Source organism: Tinamus guttatus, unplaced genomic scaffold (genome assembly GCF_059628265.1).
Source record: "Tinamus guttatus ecotype Peru unplaced genomic scaffold, ASM5962826v1 Tinamus_guttatus_pri_ptg000193l, whole genome shotgun sequence".
NCBI lineage: Eukaryota > Metazoa > Chordata > Aves > Tinamiformes > Tinamidae > Tinamus > Tinamus guttatus.
The window spans coordinates 1,747,198-1,764,842 of record NW_028288727.1 but is presented as its reverse complement, the minus strand read 5'-3'; the positions used below and the strand labels follow the sequence as shown (position 1 = coordinate 1,764,842).

Genomic DNA, 17,645 nt, shown 5'->3' with positions numbered 1-17,645 from the left:
TACTCCATGAGCCCCGTTGATAGATGTGTGTGCTTTGAGAATGCCTGTCTTTTAAGTAGTTTTTAGGAAGGGTTGTTTTTCATGCAATTTTTCTGCCTCAATTTGTATTTCTTCCACTGCTTCAGTATGCTTCTGAGAGACCATTTAAAATAAATCTTGGAGCCAGGTGTAATACTCATAGAAAATGGCCTGTGAAGCCGTGAGTATTGGTGTAGGACTTGTTTGCTTGCCCCAGCATTTTTGTGGACAGAGGTTAAGTGAACACTAAAAGTATTTTATTGGTTCTGGCTGTTTTTGAAATGGTATATTTGTATCACTGTTGCTTTTAATGCTAATGGAAAGACAGAGAGAGGGAGAGAAGAGTAGGGAGGAGAAAAAAAAAAAAAAAAGTAGAATCTCCCAAAGTGCAATATATCGTGAGAGGTCAATAAATTCAATGGACATACAATTTTTTTCCCCCCAGTTTTCCAGGGAGGAGGGGAAAGTGGTTTTTTTTTTTTAAAAAAAAAAAACTGTTTCTTTTTTATGTTTTGTAATTTTTTTTAATCTATTGCTTTAGCTGCGTGATTCGGCTGTTTCTTTCTTCTTCAGTTTTTGTTTACGATCACATAAGAAGCATATGTGATTTAAAAGTATCACCATTTGGTTCAAAATGCTCATAATGATTAATAACATTTTCAGTGTTTGTATTTATTTTTATTAACATGCCGTATCTCTGAATATTCTAAAGGATGGGAAATACTTAGAAATTATACATTTTCAGTAGCTAAATAGAATTTAACCAATTAGAAATGTATTTATTTTCCCCAGTTGCTGTTGTTGTTAGCTTGTACGGGCAAAGAGATGTATAATAATTTAAAGCGGTATTCATATGTGTAAGGGACTAACTCAAATTCCAGTGGTGTATCCAGACAGGCTTTTTCTTAAGCCTAGAATAGAATAAATGGAAATGACTTTACGAAATCTTTGTTGGTAATATGACAGTAAAGAAAGTTACTGATTGAATGTAAATATTCTGTGCAGCCTGAATGCCATGGAATTGTATTAGTGTGTAAGAACCAGAATGCAACATGGACTAGAAATGAGATATAAACAAAACTGAAAACTCTCTTGTTATGGCAAGTGACTTGTCACAAAGTCTAAGCTTTTCTTATAACGGGAGAAATAACTTTGACCCTGCAAGCACTATGTAATTTTAGCCTTGGAGGGGGCTATTCACAGTTATATAAGATAAGCAAAGTAAAAGGGAAAAAAGGAAGGGCTTGGATATGACCACAAATTGTGTGAAGAAAGGCTTTTTAATTTTTTTTTTGTTTTTAGTTTTTGCAACGTGTTATTCAGATATGGGTTCCTAACTGTGCTTTAGTGTGTGTGTATACATATATATATTCTGTAAAAGAGGATGGAGGTATTCTGGATTTGTGGTGATTAGAGATTAATTTTTGACAGGCCTTGTTTACTTGGTTCTCTTTTAAAAATGACTCAATTTTGAGATATTTCAGTGCAAAATACTTGTTTTGGTTCCAAGAGTATCTGGATGTCCCAGTGATACTAAGACTGAAATTTGCATGCAAATAGAACTTTTTTTTTTTGGTTTGGTGACCAAATTAAGTTAACATTGTATCTTTACTTCACACCGTTCACACAGGCATTTTGGAAAACTGTAAACATCCTCAAAAGGATTATGAAAGTATAACAATTTATTTCTCTCCATGGAATATTCTTGAATTAGTCCATTTCTCTTTCAGAGAAAGACTACATGTCTACATTGTTGCCTTCTGATTTGAATGGGATGTGTTAATGATACTGATGCCCTTAAAAAAAAAAAAAAAAAAAAAAAAAAACTCATAAAGCAGAAAAACAGGAAGAAGCAGACTAACATATGACAAATAATTTCTCACTGTTTTAATCAGGCAGTATTCTAGTCTATTTTTGAGTTGCTTTATCATTAGCTTGGAAAAAAATAGAACAAAACTGTCCTGTCCAGTTTTTAACACAAGTAAATAATAAATTAATCTGCATAGATAAAGATGTCAAGTGCAGCGAGCCATCTGCACCAGCATTACTGTTGCTCAGCAACTGTAATTTACTACTATGTTGGTGCACGTGATTTGGAGCTGCTGTTCTCCGGGTAACCGCTGGGCAGGAAGCGTGGCTCAGGCCTGCTCTGAGCAGCCCGAATAATCTGTCTGCAAATCCCCCTGATTTTCACCCACTCTGTGCAGCCCAGATGAGCATTGTAAACCCTCCTTTGCTGTCTTCTTGCTTCCCAATTGTGTGTTTTGTTAAGTGTTCATGTATTTCTGGTATATTAAACCTAGGTGCAGGTAATGAAACAGCATTTACTGCAGTGATGCGTAATACAGTGCACTGAGGTGTGTTTGTTTGTTTTTCTCCCTTGTAGTATTAACTATAGTACTAGTTGTTAACATACAGATTAACTGTATGTTTAGCTTTAAAATCTCACTTTTAGAAGTTTTGTGACGATTCATTTTTGTAATGCCAGATTCATAAGATTATGTTCATTTTTTATGATTCAAATTATGTAACATATAAAGTAATAGTTCCCCAAACTCTCATAGCTCATATGCAGGGTATCGCTTTTTTGTATTAGTAATTTAAACAATGCAGTGAAAGATTGTGAAAACTGTGATGCAGTTCACATAGGAATGTATTTTAGCAGTTTTAAAATACCTTCAAGGTATGAGCAACATTTAAAATAGTATTTTAAAACTGTTTACTTCAATTTTGCTCTGACAGTGTTGTAGCACTGTGATACAGTGTCTGTTTCCATTGATGCAGCCTTTGGAAGTGATACATGGAGAACATGTTGCTGCCTGGAATGTAGCATCGTTCTTGTGAGCATCTCCAGGCAGTGTTTCCTGATGAACTCACTAGTTCTCTTTTCATATCTGATGTTCCAATGAGAATAGAAATTTGTTCTGTAGTGTTAATTCATCCTTATTTGAAAAAGAAAGATTTCATGTTGTAACAAGTTTGTGTGTAGTAAGTTTGAAAAGTTGAGATTTTTATTTGCAAAATGATAATGCTGAAGGAAAACTTTGTTTCTGGTGTCACACAAGATTCTTTAGAAGACCTTTTCAGTTGTACATCTTGTTCCTAACGTGATTCGTGATCATTTTTCTTCTCCCTTGCAGTATTATGCCATCCTGCTTGAGCCCGTGGTTTCATGCAGCTCCAAGTGCTTTATTTTTTGTGGTCCTCAAAGCATTTTGGCAGAAATGTGTGCTAAAAGACTTGAACCTGGTTTGCTGACTTTTCTTCTCTCTGAAGTTGCCAGGAACCAAATAAGCTAATATGTTCACAAACTAGAGACCGATTTCCTTGATCAAACTTTGGGGCAGAGCTAAGTAATGTCAGCAACGGCTCTTTACATTTCTGTGCCAATGTAATGATCTTTACGTTTTATTCATATTTTAACGCTCCTTTTTATAGTACCAAATGATGAGTCTAAATGAGAATGAGGCCCATTATCTTAAAATATAGCTCTGTTCTGAAAGGGAACCGTTAAAATGGCTTTCGAGAGCTCATTTTTGTTGTGTGCCAGCCATTTGTAAATGAAATATGTTCAATTTGCAAATCAAAATTTCTTTATCACTGTACATCTGGAATCTTAGAATCAAGATGGATTCTCTTCCTTCTCTACATCATTTGCAAGAAGAGAAATTCAGCATGTCCATCAATGCACTTGCTCTTTGACAGATTTCCTGGTGCTTTAGGTCACTTTGCATAGTTAGAAAAATGTGAACAAATTCATGAAAGATTTGAAGTAGATTCCGTATCACCTTTAACTGTGTTGGCTGTATTTGGAATGAGAAATGATGCATAACCCTTATTTATTATTGGATTCAACTGTTAGATATGGACTTCAAAAAGCAAAACGAGCTATAGAACATGGTGCTCCGATTTTCTTCATTTTAATTATATATGGATATTACTAGTAAAACATCTTGAGTAAATTCATTTGGTGTTTCCATCTAGCAGAGTCTCTGAAACTTTCATTATTAGTATTATTGTTTTCAATATTGTGGCTGATTAGTACATAAAATATATTTTAATTGTTTGTTTTGAGGAGGGCAAATATACATCAGTGAGTTAGAAGACAGTAGTATTTTCTATATTCAGTGGTTGAAATCTGAACAAAAATGGTAGTAAGTTTCTAGCATAAAAGGCTTTGTTTGTAGTGTGAAATCTGTCAAATATGTCTGTTATAAGCCTGTTCATGTTGCCCTGCGGTTCAGGGTGAGGGAGTATATCAAATATTTCTTCCTCAATAACTGCAAAAAATAATTTTTATAATTAGGAAGAATATTAGTAGTTTGAAAGCACATTAATTGGAAGTCAGTTCCGAGTAGTTGAAAATAAGTGGAAAATACAGTCTTCTTCAGCTATGCCTCTAATGCATTTTAGGTTGTATCAAGAGCAATCATTCCTCAGTCTCTTAGAGGGTCAAAAGCCCAGTCAAGGATTAGAGTTAAGGATGTTTATTAAAGTACCTTTTTCTCCATCTTTCCTTCCTCCTCCCTTTTTGCCCCCTAATCTACCAAAAATCACGGCTTAGGATCCTCAACAACGATGAAGAATCTCCATTACAGTAGATGGGAAACACAGGAGTCTCATGTGTTTATGCTAAGTCTTTTAATTCTAGTAGAGATAAAATGTGGAGAGGGAAATTTAGGATTGAAATTGGAGAGCTGTTGTCCGATAAGATTCTTGTTATGTGTCTATAGCCACATCATCCATAATAACATGAAAGCTCAGTCTGTATTTATCAGAAGTCTACTCCTATTCAAGTTCATGGAACACCTCTCTAATTATAGTAGAAATAAAAACAGGTCAGTGTTTGTTACAAGACACATTTTTCTTGTAATGTACTTAATTTTGAACTCCTGCAGTTCTAATCAAAGAACTGCAGTTTGTACAGTTTTGTATTGGTTTGAAGATGGTATGTATAAGTTGTAATCGCTTTCGTGTTGTGGCACTTAGTGCCTCCTGCTGAAATGCACAGGAGGAATTTTATGTCTAAAATGAAAGAACTTAAAAGACTAATACAGTAAAGTAAAACTTTCTAAATTTCCCATTCTGATGCTCAGCTCTAGAAGTTGCAAATTCACTTTTATTTTTAAAGGATTCATCTTAATAGCAGAGGAGGGGAAAATCCATATATGTATTATAAGTGGGGGGAAATAGCAGATGATAGAGTTAAGGTTGTCTTCTACACAAGTTTGTGTTGAAATCAGTAGTATAGAAATAACTTTTTTTCTTTAAGATTCTAGTTAGATGCTTGATGCCCGCTGGCAGGATTGGTTACTTAACTTTGAAGTGCACCACCTTCATTGGGGGGAGGAGGGGAGGAGGGGCAGAAAAGAAAAGTAAAAAAGCTGCAGAGGTGGCAAAAATAAGCAGAAGAACAAAAAGCAGCTTTGAGCCTCTCATCCCATTAGGCCGATTCCTTGCTTAAAATACAGGAGTGAATCACTATGAAAAGGTACATTGTCTAAATCTCTGTAAAAAAAAAAAAAAAAAAAATCTGTGGCAAAAGCATTCCTTGCTTAAGTCTGTTTAAAAAGTTCTCCACAGAATTCTGCCTTTCACCATAGATGATGAGGAGAGTCCTCCTCCATAATATAAGAAATTGGATGCCACTTTGCCAAAACCAGCCATCTGTGTTAGATGACATGGATATTCAAAGTATGTGGCCAGAATCTGTTTGTTGATTAAACTTCAAAACTGACAGAAAACCATGAGGCTGTCATCCAGAAATGATAGCTATTTATATAATGAAATTTGATTACTAACACTGAAAGTCAGCTGTTGTAAATTAGATTTATTAGAGCTGAAATTGGCCCTTGGACAGGGGACTCTTGTGCGAGCTGATCACCAATCAGCCAAAATGTAAGTTAAGCTAAATGTAATCTTTGCTCAGGTCCCCTGTGCAGTTGTAAACTTAATCCCTTTAGTGATTCATAGCAGAGCTGAAACAAGTGTGCCAATCTTGTTTCAGTTGGTTTCACTTTTTAACAGCTATTTGCTATATGGGTTGCAAGCAGGTCAGAGAATTATTTATACAATGTGAAAAACAACAACAAAAAACTTTGCACTAAAAATGAAAAACAAAAGACGGTAGCATTTTTATTAGTGGTAACTTGGTTACTCTAAGAATCATGCATCTTTTTGTGAAGCTGTTAGCATATCCTCTGGAAAATGGGCTTTAAATTACTATGACTATTAGAATAAGTATGGCAATGGCAAGGATTACCACTTAGGTTTTTTTGTTTGTTTGCTTAGTAGAAAGAATTTACCTCAACACTGTATGGGCAGTACAAAAAAGTATCAAAGTTATGAACTGGTAGAACTCGCAAGGAACATAAGTAAATAAATTATTTACTTTATTCTTTCTCCCCTATATTAGAAAGTGGGCTATGGTATATGCCTATGGCATATAGACCTATAGGAACTACCCTGGGAACTTATTTTGGGGAAATTTTGGGAAAACCAATTGTTGCTTTCTAAAAACCAGTGTTTAGGCAAAGCTCTTCACTGTTTCCAAATGAATTCTTCACTCAGAGATTGGTGGTAAGGTATGAGTCTATGGAAGTACATGGAGCTCATTAATACACCTCTGTTCCTAATGTAGTGAGTACTACCAATGCGACTGCTGTGTCCTATAATGTAAAACATTACCAAAATCATAAGGTATATGAAGAACTCAATAGTTGTACACTTAAAGGTAATTATGTATTTACTTTTGTTCTAATGATTATAACGAATGATTATGATTATAATGATCATTTTCAGTCAGCAAAGTTAGTCACTTTTGTGCCCTTCCTACCCCCATTTTGACAAATTATTGCTGTAAAGGAATCATTGCTAGGCCCCATGGAATTCCAAAGCAATTTTTCATTCTGCTGGGGTTTTATCCTCCATTGTTCTGTTGTGTGTAAACTGAATTCAGCCTGGTGTGAAATCACTGGAAGCAAGGGCTCATTGATAGCTTGAATCACAAAAATGTGGGAAATAATGAAAAAAGTCAGTTGTGACTGTTAACAGCAAAGCAGTATTAGTGGAAATAATTCTTTTTTTTTTTTTTATGCCAAGATCCGCAATAATGCAACAAGCGGTATATTACAGTATAGTTGTACTAATGTTATACTGATTGTATTAAACTGTCTTAATTACCTTTAATTTATTTATTTTTTCCTGCAGATTAAAGAATGGCTCTGTTTAAATTGCCAGATGCAAAGAGCATTAGGTGGTGACCTAGCTCATGGGCCTGGACCACAGCCACTACCACCCAAACAAAAGACACCCATTCCTCCTTCAACAGTTAAATCGTCACCTCAGGCACAGGCAGTTCAAAAGAAAGATGTTTCTACAAAATCTGATCCTTCTCAGCTAGCAGAATCTAAAAAGCCCCTACCACAGAAGAAGCAACCATCCATGCCTGGGTCTCCTCCTGTAAAATCAAAGCAACAGCGTGCTGAACCTACTGAGACCTCCCAAGAAAAGGACCCTGCTCCAAAGCCTGATCAGGCTAAGCCAACCCAGGTTGAAGATAAGCAAAAACAACCCAGTGTAGAGAAGCCTACGACTGATACTGTGCCTACCTCTGCAGCACCAGGGCTGAAACAGGGCTCAGCAGTTTCCAGACCCCCATCAACTCCACAGAAGGTGACAGACTCCCCCAAACCAGAGCTTGCCAAGCCATCGCAAGATGCTCATCCGCGTGGGGACAAACCAGATTCCAAACCGCTACCACAAGTGTCTCGGCAAAAATCAGATCCCAAGCTTGCTTCTCAGCCTGGGCCTAGACCAGATGCTAAAACTCAAAGGCCTGTTGAGCCAACACAAACGAAAGAGGATCCTAAGAAGTTACAAACAAAACCAGCTCCAAAGCCTGAGACCAAACCAGGTCCGAAAGGACCACAAGCAGGGGCAGGCCCCAAGCCTGTACCAGCACAGATAACGCCTCAACCCCAGCAACCTCTGAAACCCCCAGAGCAGCCAAGGCGTTTCAGCCTTAATCTAGGAGGTATCACGGATACCCCTAAGCCTCAGCCTACAACACCCCAAGAAACAGTCACTGGGAAACTTTTTGGATTTGGAGCTTCAATCTTTAGCCAGGCCTCAAATTTGATTTCCACAGCAGGTCAGCCTGGAACTCAGACATCAGGTCCTCCTCCACCCAGTCCTGCTGTGAAACAGCCACAGCCCCCATCACAGCCACCTGCCTCGCAGGCACCGCCAAAAGAGGCTGGTCAGGCTCAGCCTCCTCCAAAATCTCTTCCTGTAAAGAAAGAAGCGAAACCTCTAATGGCAGAAAAATCAGAGCCAACAAAAGTGGATAGCATTTTAACCACCAAGGGATCTGATTTAGAAAAGAAACCTAGTTTGGCTAAAGATAGCAAGACGCAGGTTGCTGATGCTAAAAAACCTCCTGGGCTGTTGGAGCAGGAAAAGGCCAGCCAAGCCCAAATGTCTTGTCCCCTTTGTAAAACTGGACTCAATATTGGTTCTAAGGATCCTCCCAACTTCAACACGTGTACAGAATGCAAGAAAGTAGTGTGCAATCTCTGTGGATTTAACCCCATGCCGCACATAGCTGAGGTAAGGCCATGTAATTTGTTCATACCAGCAGGTTTCCTGTACTGCAGAGGCCAGTCTGTATTTTGGCCATCAAATTACTGTGAAAAGTTTGTAAGTTTGTATGCTTCATCTGGGGACTTTTAAAGATAAATATTTGTGTGAAACTTGGTCATGGCCAGGAAATACTTCCAATGACTGATTATTTATTTTTATGTATTAAAAGAGTCTATTCATCTGGTTGTTGGGTTTTTGAGGCAAAAACAAATAGCTAATTATGTTTATGGAATTTTCTGAAAATAGTGCTACTACAATACAGCAAACCATTATACTTTCCAGTCTGCCCTGGGATAAATTTTTCTTCAATAACTTTCAATATTGTGCATTAATATGTACTCTTCCTCCTTTAATCAATATCTCTGATTCAGGCATTTATTGAATGAAGAAATGTGTCAATTAGTTTTCCTCCTCTCATCTACTGTTTAATACATCTCTGAGCTTATTACACTAATCTCATTATGTCTCTGAAGTCTTTGTACATGTTGAGTTACTCATTAGAAAGGCTGAAGTTTGAGTGATACCTGTGTAGTGTAGAATAGCTACACAAAGTTTACAAAGATCTTTTGTTCCTTAAAGCATGTGTGTTTGGAAGTACCTTTCCCATGATTGCCCAAGAGAGATCTAGTGGGGTCAACTCATGATTAAAAGAAGTAAACAAGTTATTTTCAACAGTTTTCTTGAATTTTAACTTTTTACCTTCTCTTCCCACCCCCGCCACCCCATCGAAGTTTTTTATTAAGTGCCAGGGGATTGGAAACCTTGTACAAGCTTAAGAGCATCTTACATACCGTATCAAATTGGCAAGTTTCACCTCAACAAAGCAGACCTGGAAATACTTGTAAACAATCTGAATGTGTAACTCGGTTTAGCCAGTACTTGAGAAACACTTGGGTGTTTGGTATCTGCATGAATAAATCAGAAGTGGCTCCCTGGGTTGAAGGTGATCAAATCAGTGTCATTAGATGATTAGAAATGTATGGAGCAATAGGAAATGCAGGCAAAAAATTGTAATTATATGCTTTTTTATGGATTCTATGATTATGATTCTATGATTTTCTTAACTACAGTATCATTTGCCCAAACATTTGAAAGCATTTGCCCTGCTATTATCATCACTTTTTTTGGTTTATGATTTTTTTTTTTTTTTTTTTGCTTTATGAATATATTGTTTACTATCTTTGTAATCCTTTTTTTTTTTTAAAAAAAAAGTCAAAAGGAGTCAAAATAGAAAGGACTGAAAATGCAGAATCACAGAATGGTTGAGGTTGGAAGGGGCCTCTAGAGATCATCTAGTCTAACCTCCGGCTCCAGCGGGGACACTCAGAGCACATGGCACAGGGTGACATCCAGGCGGGTTTGGAAGGTCTCCAGAGAAGGAGACTCCACAACCTCTTTGGGCATCCTCCCTACTTTCTCCCCTAAGGTACTTGAACCTGTCGATCAAATCTCCTCTCAGCCTTTTAGTCCTCTCAGACTAAACAGGCCCAGCTTGCTCAGTCTTTCCTCATACGATAGATGCTCCAGTCCCTTAATCATCTTCGTGGCCCTGCGCTGGACCCTCTCCAGAAGCTCCATGTCCCTCTTGTACTGGGGAGCCCAGAACTGCCCCCTCTGATTCAAAAGCAGCAAGTTATATAACTTTTAATGTTGCTTGTAAGCGGGAATCCATCAAGCATACAAGTCCTTTCATCACCATGCTTCTTCCCACAGCATGCACATGCACGTGTGCATATGTGCACACATATACATGTCTAGGTTATAAATGCAGAAAAGTCTATTCTATATGACTGTTGAGATGCTCAGTTATGCTAATACATACTTTTTGGTTCTGGTGAAGCATTGTACTAAAATGACAGTTGTGCAAATCCTTGTGCATAAGCAGACTTGTTCAGAGTTGACTTATGTGTCACTCGTAGTATGAAGATTTATTCTCATTTTTTTTTTGAGATGAGAAGGCTAGTATTGTTTACCACACATCTGTCCATAGTTTTCCATTTTATCTTGCTTTCCATTATTTCTTCTTAAGCTTGACAAATCACTCTTCTAATAGGAGGTTAGCTTGCCTGGCTGACAACCTGGCTCTCAGTTGAATAAAGATGGAAGACAAAGGGGGAGCTCATATTCTCCTCTGCCAAACAAGCTTTGTAAGTAGTATATTTAAGCAGAGCTAGCAATTCTGTCCCTGCATATATGAATATAGTATACAGCAGTTCCTGCTATACAACAGGAACATGATGACAAGCTTATGCTCGCTAGCATACTCTTTTCTACAGCAAGCTACTCTCTAACGCAATTAGTAGAATGTCAGAGTCTTTTTTTGGAAGGCCAGGAGGAATTGGTCTTTTGCTGTACTCTTCCGCACATTTTTTTTAATTTCTATTTTCTGCATTCAGAAATACAGAGAGGAAAAAATAGTTCTAAAATATTGTATTTCCTTTTGGTCCCCAAAAGTGTTCTGGGAGAAGCAAGCATAGTGGGTATTTTACAGATCTGCTTTGGAGCTGCAGCTGTATATCTAACAGGTGCTTATGTATTATCCATAAGTTGTTGTCTCAGTAACAGCCGAAATGAGATGAATTTTATGGATTGAGTGATGGCCTAAATCTTGTTGCTAACAAAGCCTGTATTGAGCTATATGGTAAAAAAACAGTCCCAAGAAACAGGGAAGCTGTTTCATTGACAAGTTAAAAAAAACAGCATCTAAACTCCCTGGACACGACTATCCTAAGAACTTCTACTGGGGAGTATCTTCTGGCAATGTGCTGCTGTGCTGTAAATATAGCCAGGAGCACTTTAAATGGAGAGGAGTCCTTTCTGTCAGTGACAGGTGCTTATTCTTGCCTGTATGTGACAGAACCAGCTTTATTTATTCTGGAAAGAAGGATTCCTCTGATAATCCCTCTTCATGAAATAAGAGAACCAGACTTCTACCTGGGTCTGAATCAACAATATTCTATTTATTTCAGCAAATTTGTGCTGATCTGTGCAAGCTGAGAATTAGGCTTTTTTTTTTAAAAAAAAAAAAAAAAAAAAAAAAACAACCTAAAATGGGATCTTTGTTCTTTTTTTTTTTTTTCCCTCTGATTTGTTGATCCAACAGTCAAATAGTTTATTTGCTTAAATGGTAATTTATCTGTGAAGCAAACAACCACAAATGATTAAATAAATGGCACTTGATGGATTTCAAAGATCCCCAGGACCATGTGAGCCCTAGTGCATTAGCACAGACTTCTCATCGTGCTATGTGCTCAATAGGGAGGAGTGTTGTTTACTGGCTCTTTAATTAGCTTTCCAGCTCAGGTAGTTGGAAGCAATTCTATTTTTAGTAGCAGAGCACAAGATCACAACCGCAGAAGCGAGAAATGAAGTGTGTGGCAACGACCATTTTGTGCTTTAAAAAAATCAGTGAAGCTGTTGAGGGAATATTGAACATGAGCAAAGATGGGTGAGGCAGCAGGGTCAGTAGAATAGCACCTGCCATGAAATAACATAATAGTAAAACTCTAAAAGATTTAAACAAGGAAAGAAAATCTAAAGAATGATTTTTAAAAGCCTACAGAATCTGTATAAGCAACAAGTGAAAATAACATATTAATAGTCACACCTTACGAACAGAAAGAGCTCAAAAATATAATGTGTGTACCTGTGAGTGTGCTAATGGATCTAATCTAATAGCACTGCTAAGGGAGCAACAAAAGTGCTTTTTAGTCTACTGGTAGCAATAAAATCATCTGGAAGGGACTTGGAAGTAAAAGAAAAATGTTTCATGTGTGAAATAATTTATTGGGACTACGGTAAAAGAATTGCTCCAAATGGAGGAAGGGAAGAGAGGACTGGGGAAGGGCAGGAAATAACATGGTGTCAGACTTGTAAACGATGCACTTGAGAAGATCCTCAGAATAGATGATACTAACAATTTTATATGGAGAGTAATGTTTCTTGTGTTTATTACGGAGATTATCATCTGTGTGGGTGTCTTTTAATGCAGAGTGCATGCAATGAATCTGTTTGACATAGAGTGTGAGAATCTGTAAGCAGGAGTTTATAAACCAGCGATCTAATGGTTCCCTTTCAATCCATATGTTCATGCTATAGGTATTAAACATATATATTCATACATAAATATAGATATATTTAAATAGAATTAAATACTTTCCTGTAAAAGGGATTAGTTTACTACTTTATTGCTGGAATTTATTAGGTCAAACTGAATAATAGACTTTTTTATTCTCTGCACTATAGAAAAGAGAGAGTGGCAAGACAAATTCTAAATAAGCAGTGTTATCATTAAACACAGTAGCATAACAGACTTGAACTTGTGTCTTGGTATCTTGATCAGGACTTCTGTAATTAACAGTCAGTAGTAAGCATTTTGGAATTGATATGAGCCTCTTTGGAGAGTAGTGTATTATGCTGCTTGTCATATATATGTGTGATTCTTAGTTTCTTGTGCCTCCTCCCAGACAAACTGGAGGAGGAGGATACTGGCAGAGGTGGATGTAGGTAGCTGGCACTTCCCATTTTCCAAACCTTCCCTGATGTTTAACTGTAAATGGAGCAAGGCCCTCAGCAGGTGTGACCCATTGTGTTTAAATTGTAAAGGAAGTTATCCTGACTTGAAGAGTAGGCTTAAAAAAAAAAAAAATCTACCATAAGTGAAATGAGTCTTGCTGTTAAATCCCAAATGTAGATCAGGCTCCTTTAAGGAACATTCCCTTACAGGAATGCTTTAAAGAGATGAGGTGATGAGCCATCCATAATTCCCCAAACCCTGGAGCAGTGTCCTGCATCAGCTGAGATGGCACCGATTGCCTGTTATGAATTTAACAACTCTATACTACCATGAGAAATGGCCTATTTGAGAAAGTTTAGACTTTTCTGCAACTGACAGGTTTGACTCCTGTTAGAAGTTCAATTCTCTTCTGTTGTGTTTAGTGATGAATTGTTTGAGGCAGATGGTGTTTGGGATGCACAGTAAAGAAGGATTTGCACTTAAGGTACAAGGAGCAAACTAACAACCATTCCTTCTGGTTCCAATTTGCATTGCTTCTTCCATGTCCCCTTGGACTTAAAGCTCATCTTCAAGATTTGATTGTAAGAAAGTGAGCGGTATTGTTGTTTAACAGTCTAACACAAAGCATTCACTAATATTTATGCAAATTTTGTCTATTAATTGATAAGCCTTTATAATTGAGAAAAAATGTTAAAATTACTACTAATTAATATTATGAAAAATAAAATCTGGCATTGAAAATGGAATGTGAGATAATAAAAAGCCCTTGTGTGTTTCTCAACTATCAGAATGAAACTAATTAAGTTCCAAAAGAGGTATCCTATTTTTGCTATTAAACTGATTCATTATGTATAACATACCTAATATTAAAATAGAGATTTATTTTATAGAGGAAAAAAAAAAAAACTTGCCTCTTACCACTTTCCTCCATGTCATGTGTATAGAAGATGAAGAGATGAGTATGGAATGATCCTTTAAGGGATGATTCAATTAAAATTGAACATGGACAAATATGATAAGGAATATTTAATGCTGAATTCTCCTTTGAAATAAGGTTGAAGTTTCATCAAGAGATCTAAGCTTTTGGTAACTATAGTTGCAAAGGTAATAAAATGCTGAAAGATGCAGACTTGAGTCTAGGCTGTTTGAAAATACATATTAGGAGTCTACATCCTTCCCTAGATCTAAAGCTGTGTTCCAAAACTTCCTTTCCTGGGTCTCTAGAGAACAGTCAGGTCAGAACTTCTGTCTTTTGCACATGGCTTGAACAGTTCTTTTTTAGAAGTGGCTACTTCCTGTTTAAATTCCTTTGAAATACAGATATTAGAGGAGATGCCTCTGGGCTCTCACTTTGACATGTCTCTGAGGATAGCTCAGCGAGAGGCAGCATGTTTGACATAAAATGTATCAGCGAGGGCCACTTTTTTTTTTTTTTTTTAAAGAGAGAAAAGGAAGATGATCCTCTTAGGTCCTGGTAGTTTGCTTAGTTTATTCTCTCTCCGATAATATTACATTACAAAATATAGATCTGCAAATAGACATGTGATTTCAGGACTCCCATTCCCCCAGCACAAACGTGGTACTGTGATGTTAGAACCAGGGTTCTTGTCTCCAGGTCTCCAACAAAAATCTGTAAGTTTTGCATTCTTTTAGGTTCAGGAAGGGACATGAAGTCCATCACAGACCACTGTATCCAGATGAGCTCACTCTAGCATTACTAGAGATTCTGTGATGATTTTGTTTGAATTCCTTGTTGGTGTGATGGAAAATAAAAAAACATTTTCACTTTCTCACAACAGTTTCAATGAACTGATGCCTTGTACTTCAGTAGGGCTGTTTGTCCCAAGTGAGTTATGTACCTGTGCAGTTCTGTTCCTTGCCACGCAGCTTATCTTTATTTCTGAGCAGAAGTTAATTCTGGTATAGAATTTGAAAGTAAGGCTTCAGATATCCATAGTTACTAGTTACATGCATTAGTTAAAAATTTTGCATTCTTGCAATTTTTTTAGGCAATTGCTACCATAAAATTTGAGAACTGTTTTCCTGGAACTAAGCATGAGGTTTGAAAAACAGATTAGTATCATTACTCAAAGTAATAATTTGACCTTTGGAAGCATCATTATCACAATTAATTACCTGCTGCTTGTTTTCTACATTTAAACCTCCAAAAGTTTCCAAATTGTCTTTTGAAAACAAGTACCCTGGGGAAGCATAAATACTGTTGAAACAATGATGCATAGACTATGCAACTCTGAAAGGCCAGATGGCTTTTATTAATGCTTGTAATGGCCATTGATGGTGTGAAATCCAAAGGGATGTCTAGTAAAGTGCTGCTGCCGACATACAAGCAGTTCCCATCTAGGCCATCTTCCTCCTCCACTTAAGAGTTTACATATGCTAAATCATAGAATCATAGAATCATAGAATGCTTAGGGTTGGAAGGGACCTCTAGAGATCATCTAGTCCAACCCCCCTGCACACGCAGGGTCACCTAAAGCACGTGGCACAGGACTGCATCCAAGCGGGTTTTGAAGATCTCCAGAGAAGGAGACTCCACAACCTCTCTGGGCAGCCTGTTCCAGTGCTCTGTCACCCTCACTGTTAAGAAATTTTTCCTTAAGTTCCTATGGAATTTTTGATGTTTCAGTTTCCGGCCATTTCCTCTAGTCCTATCAGTGGCCACCACTGAAAAGAGACCATCCCCGTCCTCTGCACTCCCTCCCTTGAGGTATTTATATACACTGATTAGATCCCCTCTCAGCCTTCTCTTCTCCAGGCTGAACAGGCCCAGCTCCCTCAGCCTCTCCTCATAGGGCAGATGTTCCAGGCCCCTGATCATCCTTGTAGCCCTGTGCTGGACTCTCTCCAGCAGCTCCACATCCCTCTTGTACTGTGGAGCCCAGAACTGGACACAGTACTCCAGATGCGGCCTCACCAGGGCTGAGTAGAGGGGCAGGATCACCTCCCTCGACCTGCTGGAGATGCTCTTCTTAATGCAGCCCAGGATCCCATTGGCCTTCTTGGCCACGAGGGCACACTGCTGCCTCATGGTCAACTTGTCGTCCACCATGACACCCAGGTCTTTCTCCGCAGAGCTGCTCTCCACAAGCTCGGTCCCCAGCCTGTACTGGTGTCTGGGGTTATTCCTCCCCAGGTGCAGGACCTTGCACTTGGCCTTGTTGAATTGCATGAGGTTTTTCACCGCCCAGTTGTCCAGTCTGTCCAGGTCCCTCTGGATGGCAGCACAGCCCTCTGGGGTATCGGCTACTCCTCCCAGTTTGGTATCATCAGCAAACTTGCTGAGGGAGCACTCTGTGCCTTCATCCAGGTCATTGATGAATAAATTGAACAGGACTGGACCAAGGACTGACCCCTGGGGGACCCCACTAGCCACAGGCCTCCAACTAGACTCTGCACCGCTGATCACCACTCTCTGGGCCCTGCCATCCAGCCAGTTCCTAATCCACCTCACTGTCCACTCATCTATCCCACACTTCCGGAGCTTGCCCAGGAGGATGTTGTGAGGGACGGTGTCAAAAGCCTTGGTGAAGTCGAGATAGACGACATCCACCGCTCTCCCCTCGTCTATCCAGCCGGTCATTTCATCATAGAAGGCTATCAGGTTAGTCAGGCAAGATTTTCCCTTGGTGAATCCATGCTGACTACTCTTGAGCACCTTCTTGTCCTCCATGTGCCTGGAGACAACAGCCAGTATGAGCCGTTCCATCACTTTTCCGGGGACGGAGGTGAGGCTGACTGGCCTGTAGTTGCCTGGGTCCTCCTTCTTGCCTTTTTTGAAGACTGGCGTGACATTGGCCTTCTTCCAGTCTTCCGGCACCTCCCCTGTTCTCCAGGATCTTTCAAAGATGATGGAGAGCGGCTTAGCTATGGCATCTGCCAGCTCCCGCAGCACTCTGGGGTGCATCCCATCAGGGCCCATGGATTTGTGGGTATCGAGGTTCCTTAGGTGCTCTCTGACCCAGTCTTCCTCTACCCAGGGCAAGTCTTCCTCTCCACCAGCTTCTTCTCTTGCCTCTAGGGCCTGGGGCTCTAAAGGGCTGCCCTTGGTAAACACCGAAGCAAAGAAGGCATTGAGCAACTCTGCTTTTTCTGTGTTATTTGTAACCAAGGTGCCCATCCCGTCCTCCAGCGGACCCACGTTTTCCCTGATCTTCCTTTTGCTGTTAATGTATTTGAAGAATTTTTTTTTGTTATTTTTAACGTCCCTTGCCAGCTTGCCTTCCAGACGTGCCTTAGCTTTCCTTGTCGCATCTCTGCACTCCCTGACTACGTTCCTGTATTTCTCCCAGGGGGCCTGTCCTTTTTTCCACATTCTGTATACCGCTGCCTTCCGCTTGAGCATTGCCACAAGCTCCCGGCTCATCCACGCAGGTCGCCTGCCCCCTCTGCCTCCCTTCCTACACACAGGGATGCACTGTTGCTGGACGTGGAGGAAGTGCCGCTTGAA

The 17,645-nt window shown here is 39.0% G+C and overlaps 1 protein-coding gene across 2 annotated transcripts in view; it reads left to right on the top strand.

Annotated features, from left to right (window-relative positions):
• PCLO (piccolo presynaptic cytomatrix protein) overlaps positions 1–17,645 on the top strand; it is a 318,634-nt gene that overhangs the window by 10,912 nt on the left and 290,077 nt on the right. For both annotated transcript variants that reach the window (XM_088523510.1, XM_088523509.1), the window contains one exon: positions 7,228–8,628. In XM_088523510.1, the coding sequence (XP_088379636.1) occupies positions 7,228–8,628 (1,401 nt within the window). The remainder of the gene's footprint in view (positions 1–7,227; positions 8,629–17,645) is intronic.